This window comes from Plasmodium vinckei (assembly GCF_900681995.1).
Source record: "Plasmodium vinckei vinckei genome assembly, chromosome: PVVCY_14".
NCBI classification, from domain to species: Eukaryota; Apicomplexa; class Aconoidasida; order Haemosporida; family Plasmodiidae; genus Plasmodium; species Plasmodium vinckei.
The window spans coordinates 1,928,470-1,954,440 of NC_051306.1; the positions used below are offsets into that span (position 1 = coordinate 1,928,470).

At 21.9% G+C, this 25,971-nt stretch overlaps 11 protein-coding genes across 11 annotated transcripts; 5 read left to right on the forward strand and 6 right to left on the reverse strand.

Moving 5' to 3' along the window:
• Nucleotides 1-440: 440 nt before the first annotated feature.
• PVVCY_1405270 (vesicle transport v-SNARE protein VTI1, putative) lies at nucleotides 441-1,313 on the forward strand (the record flags this gene model as incomplete). Its single annotated transcript, XM_008624505.1, has 1 exon — nucleotides 441-1,313. One exon carries the CDS (start codon nucleotides 441-443, stop codon nucleotides 1,311-1,313), a length of 873 nt encoding a protein of 290 aa, XP_008622727.1.
• Nucleotides 1,314-3,091: 1,778 nt separating this feature from the next.
• Nucleotides 3,092-4,273, reverse strand: PVVCY_1405280 (clustered-asparagine-rich protein, putative; the record flags this gene model as incomplete). The annotated part of the gene is made up of 1 exon (XM_008624504.1): nucleotides 3,092-4,273. The coding sequence occupies one exon, from the start codon at nucleotides 4,271-4,273 to the stop codon at nucleotides 3,092-3,094; it is 1,182 nt and encodes a 393-aa protein (XP_008622726.1).
• Nucleotides 4,274-6,509: 2,236 nt separating this feature from the next.
• On the reverse strand, nucleotides 6,510-8,927 carry PVVCY_1405290 (conserved Plasmodium protein, unknown function; the record flags this gene model as incomplete). Its single annotated transcript, XM_008624503.2, has 1 exon — nucleotides 6,510-8,927. One exon carries the CDS (start codon nucleotides 8,925-8,927, stop codon nucleotides 6,510-6,512), a length of 2,418 nt encoding a protein of 805 aa, XP_008622725.2.
• Nucleotides 8,928-10,326: 1,399 nt separating this feature from the next.
• Nucleotides 10,327-11,592, forward strand: PVVCY_1405300 (conserved Plasmodium protein, unknown function; the record flags this gene model as incomplete). The annotated part of the gene is made up of 1 exon (XM_008624502.1): nucleotides 10,327-11,592. One exon carries the CDS (start codon nucleotides 10,327-10,329, stop codon nucleotides 11,590-11,592), a length of 1,266 nt encoding a protein of 421 aa, XP_008622724.1.
• A 626-nt stretch (nucleotides 11,593-12,218) lies between these two features.
• PVVCY_1405310 (conserved Plasmodium protein, unknown function) lies at nucleotides 12,219-14,332 on the forward strand (the record flags this gene model as incomplete). Its single annotated transcript, XM_008624501.2, has 3 exons — nucleotides 12,219-12,294; nucleotides 12,518-13,913; nucleotides 14,002-14,332. The coding sequence occupies 3 exons, from the start codon at nucleotides 12,219-12,221 to the stop codon at nucleotides 14,330-14,332; spliced, it is 1,803 nt and encodes a 600-aa protein (XP_008622723.2).
• Nucleotides 14,333-14,862: 530 nt separating this feature from the next.
• Nucleotides 14,863-15,645, reverse strand: PVVCY_1405320 (conserved Plasmodium protein, unknown function; the record flags this gene model as incomplete). Its single annotated transcript, XM_008624500.2, has 1 exon — nucleotides 14,863-15,645. The coding sequence occupies one exon, from the start codon at nucleotides 15,643-15,645 to the stop codon at nucleotides 14,863-14,865; it is 783 nt and encodes a 260-aa protein (XP_008622722.2).
• A 1,241-nt stretch (nucleotides 15,646-16,886) lies between these two features.
• On the reverse strand, nucleotides 16,887-17,575 carry PVVCY_1405330 (p25-alpha family protein, putative; the record flags this gene model as incomplete). The annotated part of the gene is made up of 2 exons (XM_008624499.2): nucleotides 16,887-17,263; nucleotides 17,494-17,575. The coding sequence occupies 2 exons, from the start codon at nucleotides 17,573-17,575 to the stop codon at nucleotides 16,887-16,889; spliced, it is 459 nt and encodes a 152-aa protein (XP_008622721.1).
• Nucleotides 17,576-18,427: 852 nt separating this feature from the next.
• Nucleotides 18,428-18,734, forward strand: PVVCY_1405340 (uncharacterized protein; the record flags this gene model as incomplete). Its single annotated transcript, XM_037634904.1, has 2 exons — nucleotides 18,428-18,478; nucleotides 18,609-18,734. The coding sequence occupies 2 exons, from the start codon at nucleotides 18,428-18,430 to the stop codon at nucleotides 18,732-18,734; spliced, it is 177 nt and encodes a 58-aa protein (XP_037490942.1).
• Nucleotides 18,735-19,187: 453 nt separating this feature from the next.
• PVVCY_1405350 (S-adenosyl-methyltransferase, putative) lies at nucleotides 19,188-20,549 on the reverse strand (the record flags this gene model as incomplete). The annotated part of the gene is made up of 1 exon (XM_008624498.2): nucleotides 19,188-20,549. The coding sequence occupies one exon, from the start codon at nucleotides 20,547-20,549 to the stop codon at nucleotides 19,188-19,190; it is 1,362 nt and encodes a 453-aa protein (XP_008622720.1).
• Nucleotides 20,550-21,259: 710 nt separating this feature from the next.
• Nucleotides 21,260-22,956, forward strand: PVVCY_1405360 (protein-S-isoprenylcysteine O-methyltransferase, putative; the record flags this gene model as incomplete). Its single annotated transcript, XM_037634905.1, has 3 exons — nucleotides 21,260-22,529; nucleotides 22,620-22,776; nucleotides 22,932-22,956. The coding sequence occupies 3 exons, from the start codon at nucleotides 21,260-21,262 to the stop codon at nucleotides 22,954-22,956; spliced, it is 1,452 nt and encodes a 483-aa protein (XP_037490943.1).
• Nucleotides 22,957-23,253: 297 nt separating this feature from the next.
• Nucleotides 23,254-24,602, reverse strand: PVVCY_1405370 (conserved Plasmodium protein, unknown function; the record flags this gene model as incomplete). The annotated part of the gene is made up of 3 exons (XM_008624496.2): nucleotides 23,254-23,451; nucleotides 23,579-23,658; nucleotides 23,771-24,602. The coding sequence occupies 3 exons, from the start codon at nucleotides 24,600-24,602 to the stop codon at nucleotides 23,254-23,256; spliced, it is 1,110 nt and encodes a 369-aa protein (XP_008622718.1).
• Between the last annotated feature and the right edge of the window lie 1,369 nt (nucleotides 24,603-25,971).

Below are 25,971 nucleotides of genomic sequence, written 5' to 3' on the forward strand. Positions count from 1 at the left end.
TGTAAACAAATTATATTTTTAGTTTGTTCGTTTGACTATTTGCTCGTTATTATATTTTTATTTTTTTTATATACCTTAAATTTTTTCATATATTTTGTGAATAATATCGAGAGAGGGAAGTTTTATACACAAACACATGGAGGAGTATTCACATTGTTTACAAACCAAACAAAACATAAAAAAAAGTAAAAGTAAAAATAGTTACTGCCCTTTCGAAATAACGTCAAATACCGCATATATCTAATCATTGGATATTCATTTTGTTTTGTTTTTCAAATTCAAGACGTCAGACATTATCATTAGATTTTTCAAAACAAACATAAGTATATAAGCTTAGTTATATATCAAAAAGATATACACACAAAATAAACATATAAGGGTGTCACTTTTCCTTTTTTAATTCTTGTAATTGTAAAAAAAAATAATTGCTTAACGTAAAAATGTCGGACTCATTATATAATGATTACAAAAACAATTGCTATGAATATATGAAAACAGTGAATTATACTGAAAAAATTATAAAAGATAATAATTCAGATCAAAACAAATTACTAAACATTTATGAAAAAGCAGTAAACAGTGCTGAAAGCATGTTTAAACGCATGCAATTGGAAGTCGAAACAAATTCATTAATTGGTGATCGTCAACATGAACTAAATGATATACATACAAAAATAACAGAATATAAATATAAATTAAAAAAATATAAAGATGAATTTTTAGAAAATAATTTAGCAAAAAAAAATGTAAGTAATAACTTTGATGATGATAGAGCATTTCTTCTTACTGATATAGACATATTAGAAAAAGGGGATGTATATATTAATCAATCAAAAATATTATTAGACAATTCAGAATATATTAGTAATGATGTTATGAGATTATTAAATAAACAAAAGGAATCTATAAAAAAAAATATTTCAAATATTTCTTTTGTTACTGATAAATTATATATTGCTAAAAATATTATCAAAAGTTTAAAAAATAAAGACTTATTTAATAAATATAGATTGTATATTATATATATATTTATCGTATTAACATTTTCTTTTATTACAATTGTAAAATATAATCGATATGTATCAAGCACAATTAATCCACCTATACAAACAAATAATCTTATTCACGACGTTAATAATGTTAATATACAAAATGATCCATATAACCATATAACTAATTTACCAAACTTAAATGAAACAAATATAGTAGTAAACAATTTAGACAATAATATTCAAAATGAACAAAGTGATACAAATAAAATCGAAAAAAATATTCAAAACATAAGTGATAATAGTACCATAAACGATGAATAGTCATATAATTTCTTGACATATTTATAATACAGCTAAAAAAAAAAAAAAAAAAAAAATATAGCTAGCTGTGTACATAAAAATTAAACAGTTAAACAAAATACACAAATAGCTATATCAACTGTTCATACATAATAATTATAAATACCTTTTATATTATTTATACAAAAAATTAATAATAAACTTTATCAATTTTATAATTTGTATTATATGTATTTTTTTAATAATTGGTATTATGAATAAAGGAAAGTACTTATATGTAAAAAAATATTTACAAGTTACTTGTTGAAGTAGCTTATTTTTATTTGCCAATCCCAATATACACTTATATGTGTGTATTTTATCATATAAAGATAATTATTTTGCTTATAATTTTTTTTATAAAAATGGGAAAAGAAATAAGCAAAATAATGTAGCTTCCTTCAAATTATATGCATGTGTTATTCAGAAATATTGTGATTATTTTTCTATATTTTATTATATATTTGCTAAATTAAAATATAATCGTGTTCATTTTGTATATATTTTTTGTTTTCCATTATAATTTTATTCATTACATGTATACCTAAATGATCACCATATGTATGTATGCATATAAACCTATGTCCATAATTCCGAACTTATTTAACCATTAAATTAACATTTTTAAGGATGCTTAATTAAAACCTGTAATAATATAAATTGAAAAATGTAAGATACAATTTGCTTGTAGCTTTTATAATAGGATATCCATGACTGAGAATTGTTGTATTATATTTTGCATTTGAAATTGAAAGAAGAATATGGGGGTTTATTATTATAGCTACTAGGCGTGGTATTACCAAAAAATATAGATCGAACAAAAATTATGTATATATTAGTATGTGTGATATTTACAACATACTCTATACAAAATTGAAATAATAAAAATGGTCGATTTCTGATTTTTTCAATGGTCTTAAATATTTTTCTTTTATTTATAAATGGGTGTATTATGTAAAGTTTATTTAATTGAGTTTTATTGTTTTGTTAAATCAAAAAAGTAAAGCATATTATGATAAGGCATATGCTGTCTTAAAAAATAGAGATAAATAAATATCTATACAAGTAAATAGTAAAATTCATGCATATATATGAATAAGCATATATATATACACGGTAAATATTTTTATTTTACAGGTATTATATTGTATTTTATAAGGCACATAATTGTGATACAAATTTATATGAACTTATACATAAGTATATTTATATGTATAGGAACATATTATATGAATATGTGTACTTATGCATGTGTGTGTTCATGCATATTTATTAAAATTTGTTATGAATGTTTAGTAAATTCTTTTACCAAAAATATGCGCACATATATAATTGTGTATATATATGGATAAATATAATGTTATTATTTTAACATTTGTAGAATAAAAAAACATAAAGCATTAATATATAAATATTTTAAAACTTTATTAAATAAAAATAAATATATTATGAAATATGCATTTTTATAAATTACTTTTTTTTTTCTGAACAGGGCATGTTTTTTTTTGCCACTTTATGAACATTTTCCTTAACAATATTATTATAGTTATAAAACTTTTTTTTTTAGCTAGTAAATGCATAAAATATGTTACATATTCATATAATAATGTGCTTAAAAACCTGCATAAGTAAGGTAAAACTTGTAATAATGGTGAGATTAGACAATATAATGTACATATTCATATGCTAATTGTTTTGTGTTATAAAAAGTTGTACTAACTTTGCTTGATAATAATGGCATGTAGTTTACACTTTTTTTTTTAATCTTGTACTTCCTTTGTGTCTTCTCCCTTTTTGAGTTGAACTTTCAAATATTTGTTATTAACAAAATAGCCATTCATAAATTGAATTGCATGGTGTGCACTCATAACATTATCGTAACTAACAAAACCAAATCCTGAATTTCTTCCTGTACTATCTCTTTGAATTTTTGAAGAAATTATATTTCCAAAACAACAAAAATGTTGAAATAAATCTAAATCAGTCCATTCACTAGGAATATGAAAAATAAATAAATTACTTCCACTAGGTCCATTTTGTTTTGTTTTTTCATTATTGTTATGTTGAAAAAGTTTATTTGGATGTATTGGCTTATTCCATTGACTATGTTTTGTTAAATTATTATAATAAAATGTATTATTATTTTTATCTTTATATATTTCCCATAAACTTAATCCTTCAGTATTCTCATTATGTTCATCTAATGCACTATCATTACCTTGATACATATTTACATTATTATTTTGTCGGAACATTGGACTGGTATTACCACTATTATTAATATTGCTGTTACCACTTTTGGGACTTATTGTATCATCTCCTAACATATCATTCATATTTTTATTATTTTTATAATTATTATTAAGCATAAAATTATTTTGATTCATCATAGCCATATTATTCATTTGTGTATTATTCATATTCATTATATTATTTGGATTTTTATTTCTTATATTTCTGTTCATAAAACTATTTTGTGAATTATTATTATAAAAATTAAAATTATTCATATTATTATTGTTATTACCAAAATTTCCATTATTAAAATTATTTTGAAAATTGTTATTATTATTAGACATATTTCCATTCATATTATTTTTATTAAACATATTGTTATTAAGATTAGGAACAGCAAATTTTGCTTCAATACTTCTTTCTTCAGAACTTGTATCAATTAGGGTTTTTATATTTTTCAAAACATTTAATGCTTCTTCATGAGTATTAAATGTGATCAAAGCTGTATTATATATTTTTTTATTATTACCAAAATTATTATTTATCTGCTTTTTACTTTTATTAAAATAGCATATATCTTTAATCTGACCTGCATTTCCTAATACCGACCTTAAATGGGCATCGGTAATGTGTGGGGGAATATTTTGAATATGAAGTTTCGTATTTAGAACTCCATCTATTGTTGCATTTAATATTTCACTACTCATTTTATTATTATTAATTTAAGTATCTTTGTGTGTAATAATATGTATACAAAACAGTATGTAAATATATATATATCCTACTCTTTCCAATGTTTTACTTGCCAATAACCATGTTATGTATTTCTACACAGTCCTATGCATATATTCTTTGATATATTATGTGCTTAAATAAGTATCTATATATACATCTAGCCTTTTTGCTCACCCTTTTGTAATTAGTAACAATGTAAAGCTGTTATAGATGGCATAAAAATTTAAACAAAAATCGTAAATGCGTTTTTTTGATATATTATATAAATAAAATCAAATTATAAAAATATAAGAATGCATATTCAATATAATATATGAAATATAATTCTGAATTTTCAGGAATGGAAAAGGAAAAAACAAAAAATATAAAAGGTGAAAGATATATTAAAAAGATTATGAAACTGTAGAGGGACTTAAAAGAAACAGAATAAATAAAAAATCTGATTAAATATAAATAAATATATATAAATAAAAAAATTATAAATTAAGAACAATCAAAAAATGTAAAATATATAAAGAAAATAAATATATATAATAATAAACATTATTAAATATTATTATGTGTATATAAAATATAAGCAGCATATATATAGTTAATATCTTTATAATATATATCACTTTTTAATATAATAACGTAATAATATGAAATAAATATAATTTTTATATGCATAAAAAAATACAGAGGTGAAAGTATGGCCCAAATTATAATAAATCCCCTATAATAATAAAATAAGCATTTTATAACTCGAAATAAAATTACAAAAATAACAAATTACAAAAAGTAATAAAAATCGAATTATAAAAAAAACACATAATAATAAGTTCCCTTCTTATTAAACCCTTTCAATAAATTGTAGAAAATTTCATTTATAAAATACACATATCTATAAAACATTAATTTTTTTATAAAAAGGAAAAGAAATGTCAAAAAATATATAAATAAAAATATATATATTTATAATATATATTATAATTTTCCTTTTTTTACAAAAGTATTAAAACAATTTTACATTAAAACCATGTTAAGGAAAATGACTCAATAAATGAACTTACCCTTTATCAAACTTCCCATTTTTCGAAAAATAAAATAATCTGGAAATAATAAAGGAACATATTTCATGTAAATTATAAAATAAAAAAGGTATATCTATATTTACAACGTTAAGGAGTTGAACGTATTTTTGAATATGATATATTACCTCCGTATAGTTATCAAAGTAAAATATACATAATCTACAAAATTAAGACATTTTTTAAAAGTTAGATATACATATATCATTTAAAACTCCTTTAATGAAACCATAAAAAAGTATAATCAACTATAAAGCAATCAAATATTAGATTGATCTTCATACTTTCATTTTTAGAGCTACACAACTTATACCTTCCTCTTTTATTCGTACATAAACATATTCTTAAATAAAATTGAATATACCTACATTTTAAACAAATATAGGCTAGTTGATCTAACTGTTTTCAAATTATCAGTGGTAGGTAAATATATACATACAAAATTCTACACTATATGCTAATACATATGTAAATGCATATTTATATACTTATAATAAAGTATAAATTTGAAATATTTCTAAAATATTTATAATTTGAGCATTGATTCAATCGATATATCACTAGTTTTTTCCATATACACATATAAAGTAATTATGTAGGCACATCATAAATTGGGGTGGCATAAAATAAATTTAAATATACACCTTTACCCTTTTCATTATATAGTATGATAAGTAATATTTATTTTGTTTGAATTGAAAAATGCTCTTAACCATTTATTTGAGGATCTATATTGCACAAATGTGTTTAATGCTTATTTTTTTATTTATACAAGAAAAAATGTCTTATTATGTGTTAGCCAAATCTTTATATATGTCTATATGCACTAGTATAGTTTCATATTTTTTATAAAATTCATAAATTAAGAAAAAAGCCTATAAAACCCATCTTCAAATTTTTACTAGTTCCAATAATAGGAAGAATTATTATAATCGAATAAATTTTTAATGTTACAAATGTGTGTAGACAAGTTTTAAAAAAATATAATATAAAAGCATAATGAAAAGAATTAAGCCAAAATAACCAAAATGGAAATATAGAAAAATTAAGTTATAAAAAATAGCTCGAAAAAAAAAAAAAAAAAATTGGCTAGCTAAAAAAAAAAAATAATACACACACAAATAAAAAAGTTGTATAGCTATATGTACTTAATTTGTTTAGACTTAAGAGAATTTTCAGTGGCCATAATAATTCCTTGAATATTGTTTGTATTATAAAATGACATATCGGAAATATTATCATTAACTTTTTTAATAATATATGAAATTTGATTATTAATTGCTTCCTTTAAATACCATACTACATAGAACTGTTTGGAGAAAGTGAAAATTAAACTGTTGTCATTATTTATTAGACTTTTAATAAATACATAATTTCCGAGATTATATGTAAATACATCAATATAATGTATTTGTAAAAGTATTTTTTTTTGTTTTGAACGATCTGATTTTTTAATTAATTTTTCAAAAACATTATCATTACGATTATTATTTTCTATTACATTTTCACAAATTATTACATTTTTTTCGCATGTAATTACAGAATATAAACCGTCTTGTGATACAATTAAATCAACAATATCATTTGAACAAAAAATAGAATTTTTACAATTTTTTATTGTATTATATTTATTTAATTTACCATCAAAATATTTTATTTCACCATGTGTATTTGATAAAGCTATTCTTCCATATTTATCCATACTAGCATGTTCAATACCTGGTGTATTTTTGCTATACTGTAATTGGTTTTGTATACAATTTTTTATTCTTGTATCAACATAATATATACTACTTTTATTATAACCACAATAAATATTTTCTTCTTTTTTTAATAGTTCAATTATAGGTATATATTCCGTATCCCATTTTCGTATTATCTTTTCACTATTTATATCAATCATAAATAAATTATTTTCATTCTTTTCATTTAGTACTATTATTTTAGTTCCTTCATGATCGTTAATATGGGCATTCTTTGGTATACACTTCTCATTTTTATATTCAAATAAATTCTTTTTAGAATTATATATTTTCTTTTCTTTTCCATATTCATCAAATTTGTAAATACTTAAATCGTTAAGCACATTATCATAATTCATATCATCTAGTTCGGTTTCTATTTTATCCATAATGTGCTCTCTTTTTTCTCTTCGTTCTACCCATTTATTTTTTTTATTATTACGTCTTCCTTTTGAGGGCATATAATTTTGTCTAAAAACAAATGAATACTTCTCATTTGTATTTACATATTTATATTTCATATCACTATTTGAATCATTATCATCTAAATTATCAGAATTCTCAAAATCAGATAATACTGAATAATGCTTACTTTTATTATCATCATTGTCTTCTTTATCATTGTCACTATATCTACTATCATTTCTCTCCCTTTCATCGATATCGCTGTATTTTCCATATACTTGAGAGTTTAAATGTGTATCAGCATAGTTTTGTTTTATATGAATTATATTGTTTTTAAAGTCATGTCTATATATCAATATATTTCGAATATATTCTATTAATATTTTATTCGATTCTATAATGATTAGAAGTTTTTCATTTAATTTGTTTATTTCATTTCCTAAATTATCATCATTATCGACATTGTTTTCTTTGTTTATTTTATCTAGACATTTTTCTTTCCCTTTTTTAATTTCACATATATTTGTATTTTCTTTATCATCAATATTAGCACTATTAGAAATGTCTTCAGAACTTTCACTATCCTCTACATAATATTTTTTATAATTTTCCCCATCGGAATATAATGTTTTATATTCAATAAATTTGAGCATGTTACTAATAAAATATTTTTGTATATGCAAACCAATAGATTCAGTTCCCAAGTAAATATCGTTAAAGGAGTTTAGGATATATATTAAAAATACTTTATTTCTTTTGTATAATTCTTTAAGGTTTTTTATACTAAATTCCTCGTAATATTGTTCACATTCTTTATCATATGCTAGCTCACTCTTTGTATCATCAGAAATGGTAATGCATTTGTTTTCTTCTTGTTCCGTTCCAAGTGTTGTTAAATCTATATTTATAACATCTTTTTCATTTCCTTGAATATTTGCACACTTTTCCTTTTTTACTTTATTCGATCTAACGACCACCAATATATGCTCACATTTCGACGTATTAAAAATTAAAACTGCAAAATAATTTTTTTTGAATAATTTTTTTTCAAGTTGAGTATATTTATACAAATTTATTTTCCGAGTTAAAATTATATTTCCATTTAAATAACTGAGCATTATATATTTATAAAAATAGTACATGTTTTTTACTTCCGAAAAAACTAACCCATATTCCTCTACTAATCCATTTTGCAAATATTTAAATTGGCACATGTCTATTTCATGGTATTTAAAATCATGAATATTGTTTTCATTAAATATATATTTTTTGGAAGAATTATAAATCGATATTTCATTTTTGTTAATGCTTAATTTTGCATCCAAAGCCAGGGGTGTAGACTCCTTCTTTAGTATGTACAAGTCAACTTCAATTTCGAGTTTTTTTTTAAACAATCTATTGAAAATCATTTTGCATGTACGTTCATATAAATATAGTCACTTTTTTCCTTTATTTCGCTATATGTAGCCAAAACAATTTGTAAAAAAAAATATAAAAAAAAACTAGCGTTATTCTAAAATATAGATTGGCTAGCTGATAGGCATTAACATAATTATAATGAAATTAAGAAAAGGTTAAAAAAAAATGTGTCACTTTTTTAAAAATACCAAAAATAGGATGAAAGCATATTGTTATTATTATAAAATTAAAAAAAATAATATTCCCTTATTCTTTATAGAGCCAAATATATGCTTAATCCACATAATAACCAAATACAAAAACAAAGGTAAAATGGAATATATAAAATAGCATATATAATTAATTCATTGTTTAGTGACATTAATATGACACACACTTTTTTTAAAAAAAATATTTTGTCTACCAATTATAGCAGACATAATTGTTTTCAAAGAAATAAACAGTAAAATAATATAACACCAAAGAAACTGTTTATGTAGAGAATATGTATAAGCTATTATTGTGCCTCTTTATATGGTGTAAATTATGGTATAATAATTTTTTTATTATATTTACTATTTATTTATTTAATGAATATTTTCAATTTAACCATATTCGTTTTTATTTTTTTATTTTCAATAGCTATTGTTACACAATGTTGTTTTTTGTGAACATTCAAATAAAACAAAATAAAATAACGGGAGAATAAAATTAGTATAAATATACAACACACAAATGTGGTACATACATATTATTAATTCGAATATTGATCTTATTTCAATTTGGTCTATATTATATGTATATATATTATGCCCCCTTTTTTTCCATTTTTAAAGAAACAACAAATAAATGCATGCCAAAATTAAAAAAAAATGAACAACCGGCAAAAATAAATGCTCAGGAAAATATGAATATAGGAAACATCAACATATAAAAATAGAGAATAAAAAAAAATGTTTTAAATTTAAATGGACAAGTATATATTATATTTATGTCTCTTTTTTTTTTGTTCCTATATTTTTTCAAATCAAACAAATATAAAAATGCACCAAGAAAATATAAAAATATGATAGGTACATAAAACATATTTAATAGCTATTATTTATTTTTTTTTTTTTAATTATATAAAAATAAATTTTATTATAACATAAATAAAAATAATGAAGAATATTAATTTTTTTTTTACATAAATCAGCTAAAATTAGGATTGTATAAATTGCTTTTGAGGATGAAAGTATAATCCTTTAAATAGCCTCAATATATTATGGGGAAATATCAATAGAAAAGGAAAACAGATAAAAAAAAAGTATGCCAATTTGTATAGTACATAAATATGCATTTTTATTTTTTAGTGTAATTGTTTAGTTTAATTATCTAGATTCTTTTTATTTATTTGTGGGCTTACAAAATATGGAAATAGAAACCCTTGATATATATGACTTGGGAGACAAATTAAATGCAGGTAACATAAACGTGAATGAAGAAATAAATAAAATAACAAGGGAATATTTAAGCACAGCACAAAGTTATATAGAACAAAAAAAATTAAAAACTTGCGTAGAATTTTTAGAGGGAATAATAAACAATTTTGCTTCAAAAGAACCATTTGAATATATACTATTTATGACAATAAAAATTTATTGTAATTTAAGATTACATAATTATCGATATGTTTCCAATGATTTAAATTTACTTGAAAATTTGGATGGAGAAAATTATAAATTTCAAAAATACCCACTAAAATATAAAAAAGAAAATGGATCAATGGTCCCATTTTTATTAAAGTTAATAAATTGTTATTATCCTTATACTCTTGGTTTATTTTTTACGTCATTTGATAGATTATATATTTTATTATTACAATATGAAAAAATTATGAACAAGATAATAAATGAACATGAATGTGCAGGTAAAAATGGATCACCAAATATAGCCAATAATAATATCCCCTCAGATTTATTTAAACAAAATAGACAATTTGGTATAATTTTTCACTATATGACTATAATTTGCTATATATTATGTGACTTGCTATTAAAAAGAAATTATATAGAACAAGCTATAGGATTATTAAAAGAAAAAATACTTAAATATTTTCCTAATCATATAAATACACTTTCATTGGTTGGAAAGCTATTTCTTTTTATTGGAAGTTTTGACCTTGCAGAGTCATATTTTAATGTTGTAAAAAATATAATCGAAAATAAACATCCTGAATTTGCACACAAAGACACATATCCTATTTCTTCACTCAATGATAGCAATCTGTGTGTACACTCTCAAATTAATTTTAATTTTTTATATTTATATTTAGAGAAATATGAACTAGCTCTTAAAGAGCTGCTAAATATTAATCCATATTTTATAAATAAAAACGACAATAATAATAGTAACAATAGTAGTAGTAAAAGTGGAAATAATGTGGCTAGCGATTATGCTATTTATTATAACAACTTATCAATAACATCCATGTTTAATGGTGATTTAAAAAATTCAATTCACCACATGGAAAATATTATAAATACAAACTATGTAAATGTATTTCCTTCTATTGTTCAAAATCTAAATGATATATATAAATTTACAAAAACAAAAAGTGAAATAGTTAGCCATACTAATGACATAATTAAAAAAAATTTGCAGGAAGACCAGGAGATACTTGCTTTACTTCCATAATTTTTTTTTTCAGGAAATTGTTTATATTAATTGGAAATAAAAATTTGAAAAAATTAATAAAAGTTGCTAAAATTGGAAAACTAATCATTTTCCTTAATATTTAAAATTTCTCATTTTACTATCCATTAAAAGCCAAATATACAGTGGCACTTTTTTATCTTTAGGCCATAAAATAATGGGCAAAAGAATCAGTGATAATTATATAAATGAAAAAGTGAAAAAATATTAAAAGGCATATTCTTTATTTATATATTACAACCTTTGTACATTTGTGAAAATATATTGAAAGTATATGTGCATGAGTTTTACATAAAAAAATTCGTATATATACTTAGGCCTATTTCCTATGCATATGCCGCAAATAATAAAAACACAAATTTTACAGTAAATTTTTTTTTTATATAAATTTTTTAATATTATACTATGTATACACAATGCTATATATAATATTTATACATATTCACAATTAACTTTTGCAATTTTTCCGTTTTTTTTATTAATTCTTTCTTTAAAAAAATAAACTTCGAATGTCCTCGCTGGTTAAAAAGCATCTATCCTCTATGTTAAAAGCATAGAGAAATTATTTCAAAAAAGTAAGAGAAAAAAAATGGAAAAAATGCAGAAAAATGAGCCGGCTATCTGTGATTTTTTCCTACCTTATAATAGCATTTTTTATGGCACAGTATGTTTCACCAAGGGATGGTAAGTATATGCAGTAGTTATACTGATTAGTAATTATTTTCAAACAAGTGTGTGTAAATTCTTTGGGTTTACTCCATGCGCATATATATATATATATATTGTTATGAATTATTTTCTATGAATATGTGCACACACATTTGGCATTGAGAGCTCATTTAATGGTGAGCTCCTATTTCACGGCAATTATGTGTAACTTGTTTCTCTTTCCTTTTTTATTATTTAGGGATTTTTCAATCCCGTATGATAAACCCTTTTCATCATAAGGCCAATAAAAAACGGATTATGGACCATATCGGAGCATTATACTACCTAATAAGTGAAATTAAAACAAACATAGAGGGGTTAAACAATGGATATAGCAACTTTATAAAAGCCGTAAATTCTTCAAAAGAAAGAGAAGAACGATTACTCAATACGAATGACTTAAAAACAGGAGAGTTTATAAATCAAATGGAAAAACTAAAAGAACATTATGATAAATTTAAAGATACTAGTACAGAGAGTATAGAAAATAATAAAAATGAATTTCATCAAAGTTTGAAAAGTAAAATGAAAGAATTATTTCCTAATTCGATAGCAGAATTAAGAGGAATAAGTAAGTATATAAAATATATAAATGTAACTACAATGAATTTAAATAAAATAATAACAGGTATATTTTCAAAAACTATGCATTTATGTGATGTGTATGAAGAAAATATTAATTATATATATAAGATTGGAAAAGAATATTATAAAGATAAATTAAATAAATTAAGTGACAGTCTTATGAATGAATATAATGAATATAATAAAGCATTAAATATATTTTCAAATGAAAAATATATAAATAATTTTTCAGACACTTTTTATCTTGAATTATTAAAAAAAAAATTAAATGATCCAAAAGATAAAATTGTAATGATGGATGTATCATCAGTTTTAGAACAACATACATTTTATGACTTGTCTCATTTTTTTAATGTTTTTTTAAAAAATTATAATAAAGGATTTATAATATATGTAATTAATAGAATAAATGTTAATTATTATAATAATAAAATAATTTTAATTGAGTCACAAAAATTATTAAAGCTTATAAAATATATTAAAAAAAATTATAATCATATAAAAATCGATTATATAGCTATACACATATTTAATATGTATATATCTGTATTTATAAATTCAAATCAAATATTATATCATGTCAATTATGATTTTTTTTATGATGGACAATTAGTAAACGTATATAATATTTATAATTATGGTTATTTTTTTACAAATCAAAAAATAGACTATGAAGAATTTAATCAAAATGGTGATTACATATATGTATTTTATGTTGGAAATAGAGTAGTCAATGATAATTTCTTTATACATAATAAGCATGATATGATTGAATTTAAAAAATTAAGTTCATATAATATTATTAAAAATAATAAATATAACACTGCTTATCCATTTTTTAATATATACCTATTAAAGCTTGAGTCGGAATATAATTTTTTAAATCAGTTTTATAGCCAGGAGCATAAATATCTTTACAAGTTTTCTGTCCATAACACTAATGTTGTATTGACCTACAATTTGTTGAGCAACTTTACTATACCAAACGAGAAGTTCACTCCACATTTTAAGTAATGAAATCTGCACAGCCACTAAAACTGTCACAATTTATTCCATATTCATTTTTCCATTTTTTCCATTTTTTTTATTTCTTTTCAGAGAAGTGTACATTATCATAATTTTGTATCCTGGTAAAAATTTAGACAGCATTTTCTGCGCAATTAGTGACTATATTTTTAACGATGGTATATATATACTAAGGAAAGAAGACGCAAATGTCCTTGAAATATACACAAGCGATGACAAATTAACCTTGCTTGTTAATAATCAAACGAAAAATTATTCCATAAATCACCAAAAAAAAAAAAAAAAAAAAAATCTGGAAGATAGCTTGCTAAGAATAAAAGATTGTCTAAAGAACTATATAAATAATTATTATAGTGATTATTTTGATTACTTAAATATAATCTTTTTTATATCTTCTGATTGAGGTACCCCATTTTTTACTCTCCTTATAGTAGACACAATTTTAACCATGCTTAGCCATCACTGTATTGTTATATATTACTATATATTACTATGTATTACTATATATTATTATATACAGCTAATTTTTTTTTTTATGTACATACATGTATAATTGCATTTCGAGCTATTTGCATATGCACACACACTGTTGTTTTATGTTTTTAAACCAACCTCATAATTTTTTTTTATTAATTATATGTTTAGTATTATTCCGTTTTTTTTTTTGAAAATTACTTATTAGCACAATTTAATGGATAAAAATAAATCATTGTATAAAAAAAGGACATAATAAGTATACAAAATATATGTAGAACAATATTAATAATAATAAACAATGGAGACATTCCAATATATAAAAAAAAAACAACGCTTCCAACAAAATATATTCTTAATATATATTTGATAAATTATATAATTTTTAATTGAATAATTTGATTGATATATAATTTTATTGATGTACAATTTGATGGATGTACAATTTGATGTGCTTCCTTATTTGAGCAAATAGACACATACTTTCATAATTCCATATTTATGCTCATAATGTATATTTTCTTTATCGATTTCTTTCATAAAAAAATAAGTTCTTAAAAAATATCCTTTTTTTATTTCATAGGAATAATAATTGGCACATTTTTGTATATCATAAGGGATTTTATTACCTGATATAGTAATATAATTATCATTTGATTGAACACTAAAATTTTCTAAGTTTCCAGATATAAAAAATAAAAATATAACTTTTTCATCATCATATAAAATATCAACAGATGGGACAAAACATATTTTAGATGGGTCTTCACTATTTACTTCTTTTATAAAATTACATTTTTTTATTTCATATATACTTTTTTTTTCTGGTGATTTTTCTCTTATACATGAAAAAATCGGAGTACTTGGAATTGAATTCTGCTCATATTTATTAGTATCACTATTATATCCACATAGTTGTGACTTACAATCACATTTAATTTCTTTGGATGTGTTTGTTTTTTCGTTTTTTATTGGGTTATCTTCTTTATTTATTAGAATAGACTTACAATTTTTTTCAACATTATTCTTACCATCAATCAGGTTTTTATTTACATTTTTTTTTTTATTAATATTATATTTTAGTTTTTTATTCAATGTAAGACCATCATTACTTTTAAGACGTTCAAAATTATCATAAACTGGATCACCAAATGATTTATCCATCTCAAGTTTATGCCAATCTAATTCATAGAATACTTTCTCTGTATTCAAACTTCTTTTAAGCACTTCAATATTTTCCATTATTCCTACCACAAATATATGCACACACTTTATCTCATTAAGTAAAGAATATAATCCACTCCGTTTTACAAACCCTACTAAAATGTTATGTATATATTTCTTCCTTATCACGCGAGCCCAATTGATTTTCACAAAAACTGTTTATTATTCTTGCTTATATACTATTCCAGCTAATTTACCCTTACCCACGAAAAAAACGTTAAAAAATACACTATAAAAAGACGTTAAAAAAATAAAAAAACACAACATGTAACTATGCATACGCTTACGTACATTTTTGATCGTATTGTGAATGTCAAAACAATGGATAATAAAAAAACAAATAAATTGCATACGCTTTTTACTAAACAATAAAAATTAAAAAAAATGAATACGATAAAATAAAAAAAAAACAAATCCTATTGTCTTTTTTTCTCTCTATTAATAATTTTTACGAGAGCAGAGAGCTATACATAATGTTTAAAAATTATAGTAAATTTTTTTAATAAATATATGTAGGAAAAATAATGAAAATTTAAATATACTTGAGAATAATCTCTTATTTCTATATATGTAAAAGAGCATAAATAATATGCGCACACACACACAACATATATGCAAGGAAATATCGTGAAATGCACATATAAATATTTAAATTAATTCTATTTCAAAAAAAAGAACATTGAAAAATTACAAAATTGTCTTACTACCTTATTTGAAAATGTGTATAATTGTCGATCTTATTCTACTATATTATTTTCCTATCATACAACATTTTAAAATCAAAATTATATGCACAACAAATTAACCTATAAAATGTAGATTAATTTAAAAAAATAAAAAACATAATAAATCAAAAAATTATAATTTCATATATATTTTAAGACAACAAAATAGGATATATCTTTATTTTTTTTAACCATAATTATATTTTACAATATTTCAATTTCTGCATATTTGTCTTTATGCTATACCATTCATTAATTTTTTTTTTTATTATTTTTAAATGTTTATGGAATAAAAATAAAAGCTTGAAAGATTTATGACACAATTTTATTGGTATGTATAAAAAAAAATAAAATTGAAATACCCTTTAATTAAAAACACTAGTATTAAAAAATAGTTTTAAAAAAAATAAAGAACACAATAACAGATTGCATAAAAGGGATAAAATCTAAACGGAAAAAGAAAATAATTTACTCTCTCTATATATATTTTTATTCTGTTCAAAAATAGACTTTTTTAGGGACATGAAAATATTTTTACATATTTTTTTCGACATTAAGATTAACTCCTCTTATGTTACATTCAGAACGGTCAGTGATTTCAGATATGTCTGAAAATTGTGTTCGATTTTTATCAACAGTTGTTGGTCCCCCTAATTTATGCACACCAGTATATGTTGATTTGTCATCATGAAATCTAGTTGCTTCAGCTTTTGTTCCATATAATATTGGGCCATTTGAAGCTTCATTACATAATTTTTCAACAAACTGATCATAATCTAATTTATATTTCTCAGTTATATGTCTTATTGCTTCAACAAATTGGTCATATTTAATTCTTTTAGATCCTTTTGTTTTCACTTTAGCAAAAGTAAGATCTGCATCAACTGCTGTTATTTTTTTATTCAGCAATTCTGACAAAAAAAAATTATTATCATGTTAATATATACCAAGTATGTAAATAAAAATCTTTTATGTATACACAAGAATGGTAAGACAAGTGGTTTTCAAATTTATAATTTTTTATTTTATCATTATAGGGAAAATTTTATTTGATTTCTATATTTATAAGTAATACACTTTAGTATGCTACATATGAAATTATAAAAATATGTTTTGAAATAAAAATATATATGCATATTACTTGAGTCTTTTAAAATTTTGACAAAGGTTCTACTGTCCATATCAGGCATATTTTTTGTGTATATATTAAAAACTGCTTCCATTTTTATAAAATTTGTATAAATATTTAAAAGAAAAAAATTATTATATAAAAAGATGGACAATAAGATATCAGTTAATTTTTAATAGAGGCATGAGTATCATTCAATTATATATATTACTGCTAAATATTAAAAACAAAAATCGGCATGATAAAAAGAGAAATATTTTTTTATATAAATTGGATTTAAAAAAAATATATATATAAATGCGGGCTTGTAAATTTATTCAAATGTTATAAACTATATAATTTAGACAAAAAAAGGAAAAAAAAATACACACATATAATATTATTGCTTATTCATTTTATTTATATGAATAGGCAATAATAAAGCTACTTTTTTTTTTTATTTCGCTTTTTTTTATAGCTAATATTATGACATGCTCATGTAGAATTGTGTAATTAAAATATTTGCATTAACACATATGCATATAATTATATGAGGAAATAGCTAGAAAATAAAAATATATTAACACTTTTTTTTTTTAGATTAAATTTGTTATAATATATTATGCATATGCATGTAAAATATATTTTTTTTATTTTTATTTAATTTATGGTACCAATGACTTTTATAAAACTTAATAAAATGATGTTTCCTAATTTATGAAAACAACATGTATTTTCCCTTTTTATCGGGATTAAAAATTGAGAATAAAAAAAATTATAGTATTCGAAAAATTCAAAAATTTTCACCATTTTTTTGATAAAATAATAAGAAAAGGGTTTTAAATCATTAAAGCTGACTACTGTAAATTTTATACAGTTTCGTTGGCTATTATTCAAGCTATTATATGCTATATATATATATATATGTAGATATATCACAATTTTGTTACTTTGGAAACCTCAAGATATGAATGGTATAAATATAATCCCCAAAATTCCAACTGTTCCAAAGCTCTTGGTAAGGTTTAAATTTCCAATAAAAAGGATAACGAAAAAGGAAACAATATTTTTTTAATGCTGAATAGTTTAAAAGGTTATAAATTTAACTATATATAATATGATACTCATTATTCCCAACTTATTAACAGGCAATTGTAAGGTACTTTTCGGATCGAAAAAGGAAAATTATGAACGGTACAGAATATATTAGGAGAAAAACTGGATATGGAGGGAGAATAAGAAGAAATCGACAAGCCCCAGCTTATAAAAGATAAAATATAATTTATAATATAATGCTCATAATATTTTTAAATAGACATTTTAGTGCATGCCAAGCAAAAGCAGAACTACCTTTAAAAAGTCCTATAAACTAAATCATTTATAAGTGATAAATAGTGAGGATATAACAAATAAACATATACAACAATATATGCCTTATATATCAATCAGCAATCCAATGGATAGATATGGTATGCATGCCCCTTTTATGGGAAGCTCATGCATATGTAGAGTAATATTTCCGAGAGAAATAGAACTGTGTAATGATATAAAATAATTTTATTAAATAAAATGTTTATATTTATGAAATTTTAAACAATACAGTAAAAATTATTAAAAATATGGAAATAACTATACACAGATTTGTAAACAAAGAAATGAACATAGCTATGCATGTGCATATATACAAATTTGGAAGTCTCAAAAGAATTCCCATCTTTACATTTTATTTATACTTTTTCGAAAACAAACATTTTAGCAGATCGTGATGATTTGTTTAGTTTGATTTCCTGATCAGTTGGTACTATTGGGTGTGTATTAATTTGTTTCCATAATTTTGTTTTACTACTAACAAATAAATCAATGTACTTATTTTCTAAGGAATGATATGAAATAATAATTAACACTCCTCCTTGTTTCAATATTTTATAAGAAGATAATAATAAATTTTTTAATGATAATAATTCATTATTAATATAAATTCTAAATGATTGAAATACTCTTGATAAAACTTTATTATTTGATTTATAATTATTTTTACAAGTTGAAAGAATAATATTTTTTAAATCAAATGTTGTTACAATTTTTCCATTTTGTTTTCTCCATTCAATTATTTTTTTTGCAATTTTAAAAGCTTTTTTTTCTTCTCCAAACTTTTGTATAATATATTTTAATTTTTTTAAATTATATGTATTTAAAATATTATGAATTTTTTTACAATCCTCAATTTCGCTAGTCATATATAATTCCTTTATTTCATTGTCTTGCTTAAATTCTTTATTTATATAATTTTCTACATATTCTTTTTCAGTATATTTATTCATATTCATATCAAGGATATTATTATATTTATAACTAAACCCTCTTTTACTGCTTTTAAGTTGATGTGTTGATACTCCTAGATCTACTAGAATAGCACTATAACTATTAAATAATGGCAAAGAATAATAATTAAGTAAAAATAAAATATCTTTATAATTTCCATGAATTAGTTTAAGTCTATTATTATTTATATATGATTTTAATTTATATTTGTTATAATAAATTGCTTCTATATCTTTATCTATAGATATAACTTTTAATTTTGGAAATTTGTTTAAAATTTCTAAAGTATGACCTCCCCCTCCTAAGGTTGCATCGATCAAATATTCATTTTGTTTATCCAACAAAATGGATTGATCATAGTTCATATTGTCACAAAGTTTTTGTTTATCACTCCCAACTAATGTGTTTATCCTATCCAATGGTATTTCATCTTTATCCGTATTTAAATTACTAACTGTTTTATCATTTTGTCTGCCCAATAATGAAGTATCTAAAACTTGTATTACTTCATTGAGTAGTACTGGGGTATGATAAATGTAGGAGTTGTCAAATATGTTTGTTTCATCTTGATTTATTTCCTTTTCCTTTAATGAATAGTTATAAATATAATTTTCCTTTTTTTTAATTTTTTCTTTTTTAAATACATTATTGCATTGGGGTGAGTAAACAATTTTGCCCCATAGTTGGGCATTATTTAAATTATTTATTTTAAAACATTTTTTTAAATCGATAAAGATTAAAAAAAGGATAAGCAATATTTTACTCATTCATCAGTGTAAGTTCAAACGCATATTCTCATCAAGGAGATATAAAAATAAAAGAAAACAAAAATGGGAACTAGCCAATGAATCATGTAATTATGTTAAGATAAAAAGGGAAACAAATTATTTTTCTCTCATTTATTTTGCTGCTAATTAATTTTTTCACCCATTTACAGAAGTAGAGAGAGAACATACGTATGCCAAAAATGCTGCGTCGCAATAGTGGTAAAAAATATGGTTTTCAATTTATTTATTTTACATATTTTTGTAAAAAAAAATGTTCATAAATCTAAATGAAAAAATAAAATAGTAATTATATAAACTACATTTGAATAAAATTGATATACCAGTTTTGGTTGGAATATTTTTTATTCCATCTAAACAGATAAATACAATTTTAAAGAAAACATTTTAAAACTTAATTATATACTTAGTTGAAAATTCTGTTATTTTTTTTATTTTTTCATAATGGCCTTGTAACAATTTAAGTATATCTATAAAATAGTAAACATACATAATATGGTATATTTATACATATCTATATTGTAGTGATTTTGTTTTGAAGATAAAGATGTAGATATATTGTTTGCATTTTCACAAGTCTAATAATTTGTGAATAGTCTAATATTTAGATAAAATGTATCTTCATATATTATCAACCTCTTAAATGATATGCCATAATTAAAGTGAAAAATAAAACTTTTCAACCATACAAAATGAATGTTGTGATATGGTTCGTGACATCCTTGATGATGTATACCTTCTTTTTAAATTATGAGAGTTTGATATATTTAGTGAATGAAAATCTATATCAATTATTGTATAAATATAATATATATAAATATGCTGAATACTATTTACATATATTTTTAGAACATGGATTTGTGTGTATATATGTTTTTGTTGCATTTTTGCCTACTAAGAATGTATATAAAAAGCGTAGTAAATATAATTATATATTTGCCAAAATATTATTAATATATTTTTTTTTCTTCCTTTTTCATTTCATTATTAATATAAAAAACAATTTTCCACTTAATGCATTTTATTTAATTATTATTATTTTTCATTTATCTGAATTTTTTTTGTCTTTTATACATAATAAAAATAATTATAATTATTATAATTTCTTAGTAAATCCAAATTATGGTTATGTATATTTTTTTGTCTTAACATTAATTGAATATTATACTAAAATATTTTTATTTGTTATATTATATTTTTGTGAAAAATGGATAAATAAAAAAGTATTGCATAATCTTTTAATATTTAATTATTTTTTTTTCAAAAATTTTATTGAAAATTATGGAATATGCACCTACAACTACCCAGACAAAATTGTCTTAGCCAAATGGCTAAATTATCCACAAGCAAATGTTGAAACATATTCTACATTTTCAAAAAAGTTTTTAACAAATAAACTTTCTTCACTTGAGAAAGTTCGAAACAGAATATTTATGGCTACTCATTCAAATAAATACAACATTACAACCTTCAGTAAATATGGAACTACATTAAACCCAGTACACATAAAAACAAATAAAAATAAAAATTTACATCCCTTCCCTATTAATATTGACAATATTACTATGGATAAATATAAAAAATGTCTTTTTACAAATAAAATATCAAATATTCTGAACAAGCCAAATATAAAATCATATAATTTAGCTAACTCTTTTTTTATCAAAACTATTTTAAAATATGGGGATATATTTGAAAAGTATGATATACCAAAATATTATAACACAAAATATACAAACTATTATTTATTTATTGTTTTATTATCATTGTTATTTAGCATAATGGGATTGATTTTAAGAATATTTGGGTTGCTACATTGCTCCAAAAATTTTTGTTTTTATGTTTTAAATGTTGATTCTTTAATAAATAAATATATCAAAAATAAACATAGTTTGGTAACATGGGGACTATATAAATATATGCGTCATCCATGTTATACTGGCTGGTTCTACTACTCTTTATGTAAGTTACTAATCGATTTTTTTTCAACACTTCCCTATGCACATGTCTTACATGTACATACATATATATATGTATACTTCATTTTCACAGTTTTACAGCTTTCCTTATTTAATATTTTTGGATTTTTCTTATGTTTTACTGTATCGTGGCTATACTTTTACAATACAATCAAACTTGAAGAAAAGTTTTTGATCGAGTGTTATGATGAAGAATATCGGAAATACAAAGCACAAACACCACATATATAGTAAAGATAAAAAAATTACAAAACATATTGTCACATATTTATCGAATATATATTTATGCACATTTTTTTAGTGTAAACAAAGTTTATATGAAACTCACATTTTTATTCTGTATTGTCTCACTATTATTTATCCTTTTACTTTTTTTTTTTTTTAGTATACCATTCATGAAAGATTTGTAACCCCCAGAATAATACTACATTAGTATTACGGTGATTATTTTTAATTTTTGAAAAAAAAAAAGTTTACTTGAATCAGGGAGTACCATATATTGAAATTTTAATGCATATCAAGTTTTATATTATTTGTTTATCTTTAAAAAAATTATGAATTTATCATTTTTTTTTTGGTATATCGTTTTGTTTCTTTATTTATGGCTACATTAATGCTGCACATTTTTTTTTGTCAATTATTTTTATCTATATCACTTTTTATTTTCACTGCAAACATGCTAAAAAAAATTTATATACTTTTGCATTTTATGCGAAGACACAACCTTCTCCTGACTCGACTTTACACTCAATGTCAATTTCATTATCATTAGTAACTGCTTTATGTTTTAATTCTATATTATCTCCGTTACTTTTCCAAAAGCATATAGCAGTATGTGTTGCACTAATGTAGGAATTTATATATTTATTCGTATACAACTGTTCATCTAAGAAATACTGTAACTCCTAACAATTTGAATATGCATTAAAAATGTTAATATATATATATATATATATATGTTAAATATTTATGCATACATGCTTAATGAATGTTTTATTGTTATACTGCCGATTATTTTTTATCATGACTTACTGTTAGTGCATTCCTATGGGAATCCTCGGAATATATGCTTGGATATTCATAGTGATTTAAGTAACGCTGCATTTGAAAACCTACAAAAAAGAAGAATATAAAATGTGAAAATGGTAAGTACATAAAAGTGAATATACAAAAGTATATGTACATTGTACATGCACATGAATGTGCTTCTTTTTCCCGCCTTACAGTCATGCTCCTTGCTATATGATACATCAATAAACCCGTTTTCACCATATACTTTTAAGGAAAATATTTTACTTAAATTATTAACTGAAAGATTAAAATAACAATTTAAGGAATCAAATGATACATTTCCAGATAAGCAATTAATTGTAACTTCTTTAGTCTTAATATAATATGATTTTGCAAGAATATTTTTGGGATTTTCAAATAAAAATTCTATTAAAGAGATAAGTAAAATAGATCTATAAAATAATGGATTTACTATATCTTCACTTTCAACTAAAAATGGAATAAATGTTGATTCGATTTGTACTGCACAAATATTTCCTAATTCATTCAGTGTATTTTTAAGATTATAAAAAACACGTTCATTCATTAAAGGGTTAAATATATTCCAATAAAATTGCTTATTAATATTTTTAAACTCTTTTTTAACATCATATATTATATCTTTATCGGAATTAAAATTATTTAATAAATTTTTTAATTTCTCTAAAGTATGGACATTTAATGATGGTAAATCAGAACTGAATATATAATAAAATTTTTTTTTACTTATAACATATTCTAAAATTAGTTCATGAAATTTATTAGTTCCTAATGCTAAAAATAATAAAGAAATATTTTCATCTTTTAGTTCGTCTATATATTTTATAACATTATTCACAGTGTTTGTTTTTGTATTATATAAACCAAATGTGTCTATAATTGTTTTTTTCATCTCCTCATCTTGACAAAACATATGCTTTATTTCCCATTGTTTAATTATCAAGGGAATCCATCTAAATCCCTTTTGATCACAAATTAAGCATATTGGCAATTTGTTTGAAGCCATTTTGAATTAAACTGTGTGTACAAATTTTGGGGAAAAAAATACAAAAAAAAAGTTGTCTAAACAATGTTTTAGGGTTTTCTATTACGTATATATAATTATATACGTGTGTGTGTATGGAATACTGATATGTTCACTGACATAAAAGCTTTTATTTTAATGGAAATGAAAATGAAAAAAATCAAATCGAAAAAATGGGAAATACCAATTTTTCAAAATATATATTTTAAAACATTTTTTATAATTAATTAAATAAAAAAATATAATGTAAAAAATACTTTAAGAAGGTAAAATTATATATAGTTTAAAATGGAAAATATAAATATGTGGAATACACATGTATATACATAAAATAGCATACTTTTAATACTTAAATGGGATGTAAAAAAAAGTATGCACACACATGAACAAAAAAAAAAACACACACAAAGTAGGTACTAATACAATTATAGGTAGCTATAAATATTTCTGTATATAGCTATTTTTTTCGAATTTTATAAAAATATTAAAACATGTGCAGGTAAAACATGTTTTAAAATGCAACTTTAAAAAAAAAACTATTTTTAAATAGCTATTTTAAAAAAAAAATATTCCATGTTAAGAATTTATACCTATTTATGTAGTTGTAATTTTGAGTATTTCAAAAACACACACACATACAAGTACAACCAGTTAAAATAAAAGTGTGTTAAAACAATATATTCTATAATATGCGAAAAGAAAATAATAATGAAAACATTTTTAATATAATTAGTTTATAATTATGAATTACTTGAATATATTGTATCATAAATTTAGTATATTAACCTATTTTTTATATGACATTTTTTACACATTGTATTAATTATTATGAGAACAAAACTCTTAAATACATATACTAATGAAATAAATTACTTTTGTAACTATAGTAATAAATCAATGACTATATATACACATATGTATATCCTTTTGGGGGGAAAGGTGGAAAAGGAAACTCAATGGAATTTAATATGAATCCCCACAATCTGGCGAACTTTATATATGGCAATGTGATGTCACTACAAAAAAAATTTTCAAACCCTATAGATAGAAATATAGTTAGTATAAATGGCATAAATTGGTAAACCCGTAAAATATTATATATGCTTGTGATCTATTAAAGAAATGTTTAAGCCATTTTATACTTGAATAATTTCATATTACTTTTTATAAAAACAAATATTATGCTTTCATTGTGTTTATATTTTTATGAGCTTCTTTTTTTATAAAAAATAAGTTACCATGTTTAAAAAGAATACATAAATTATTAAAATATCCATTCTCCCATTTTGTAATATTAAAGAAATAGAAGTATTATATGGAATATAAAAGCTCTTTGTCTATCCCTTAGTAT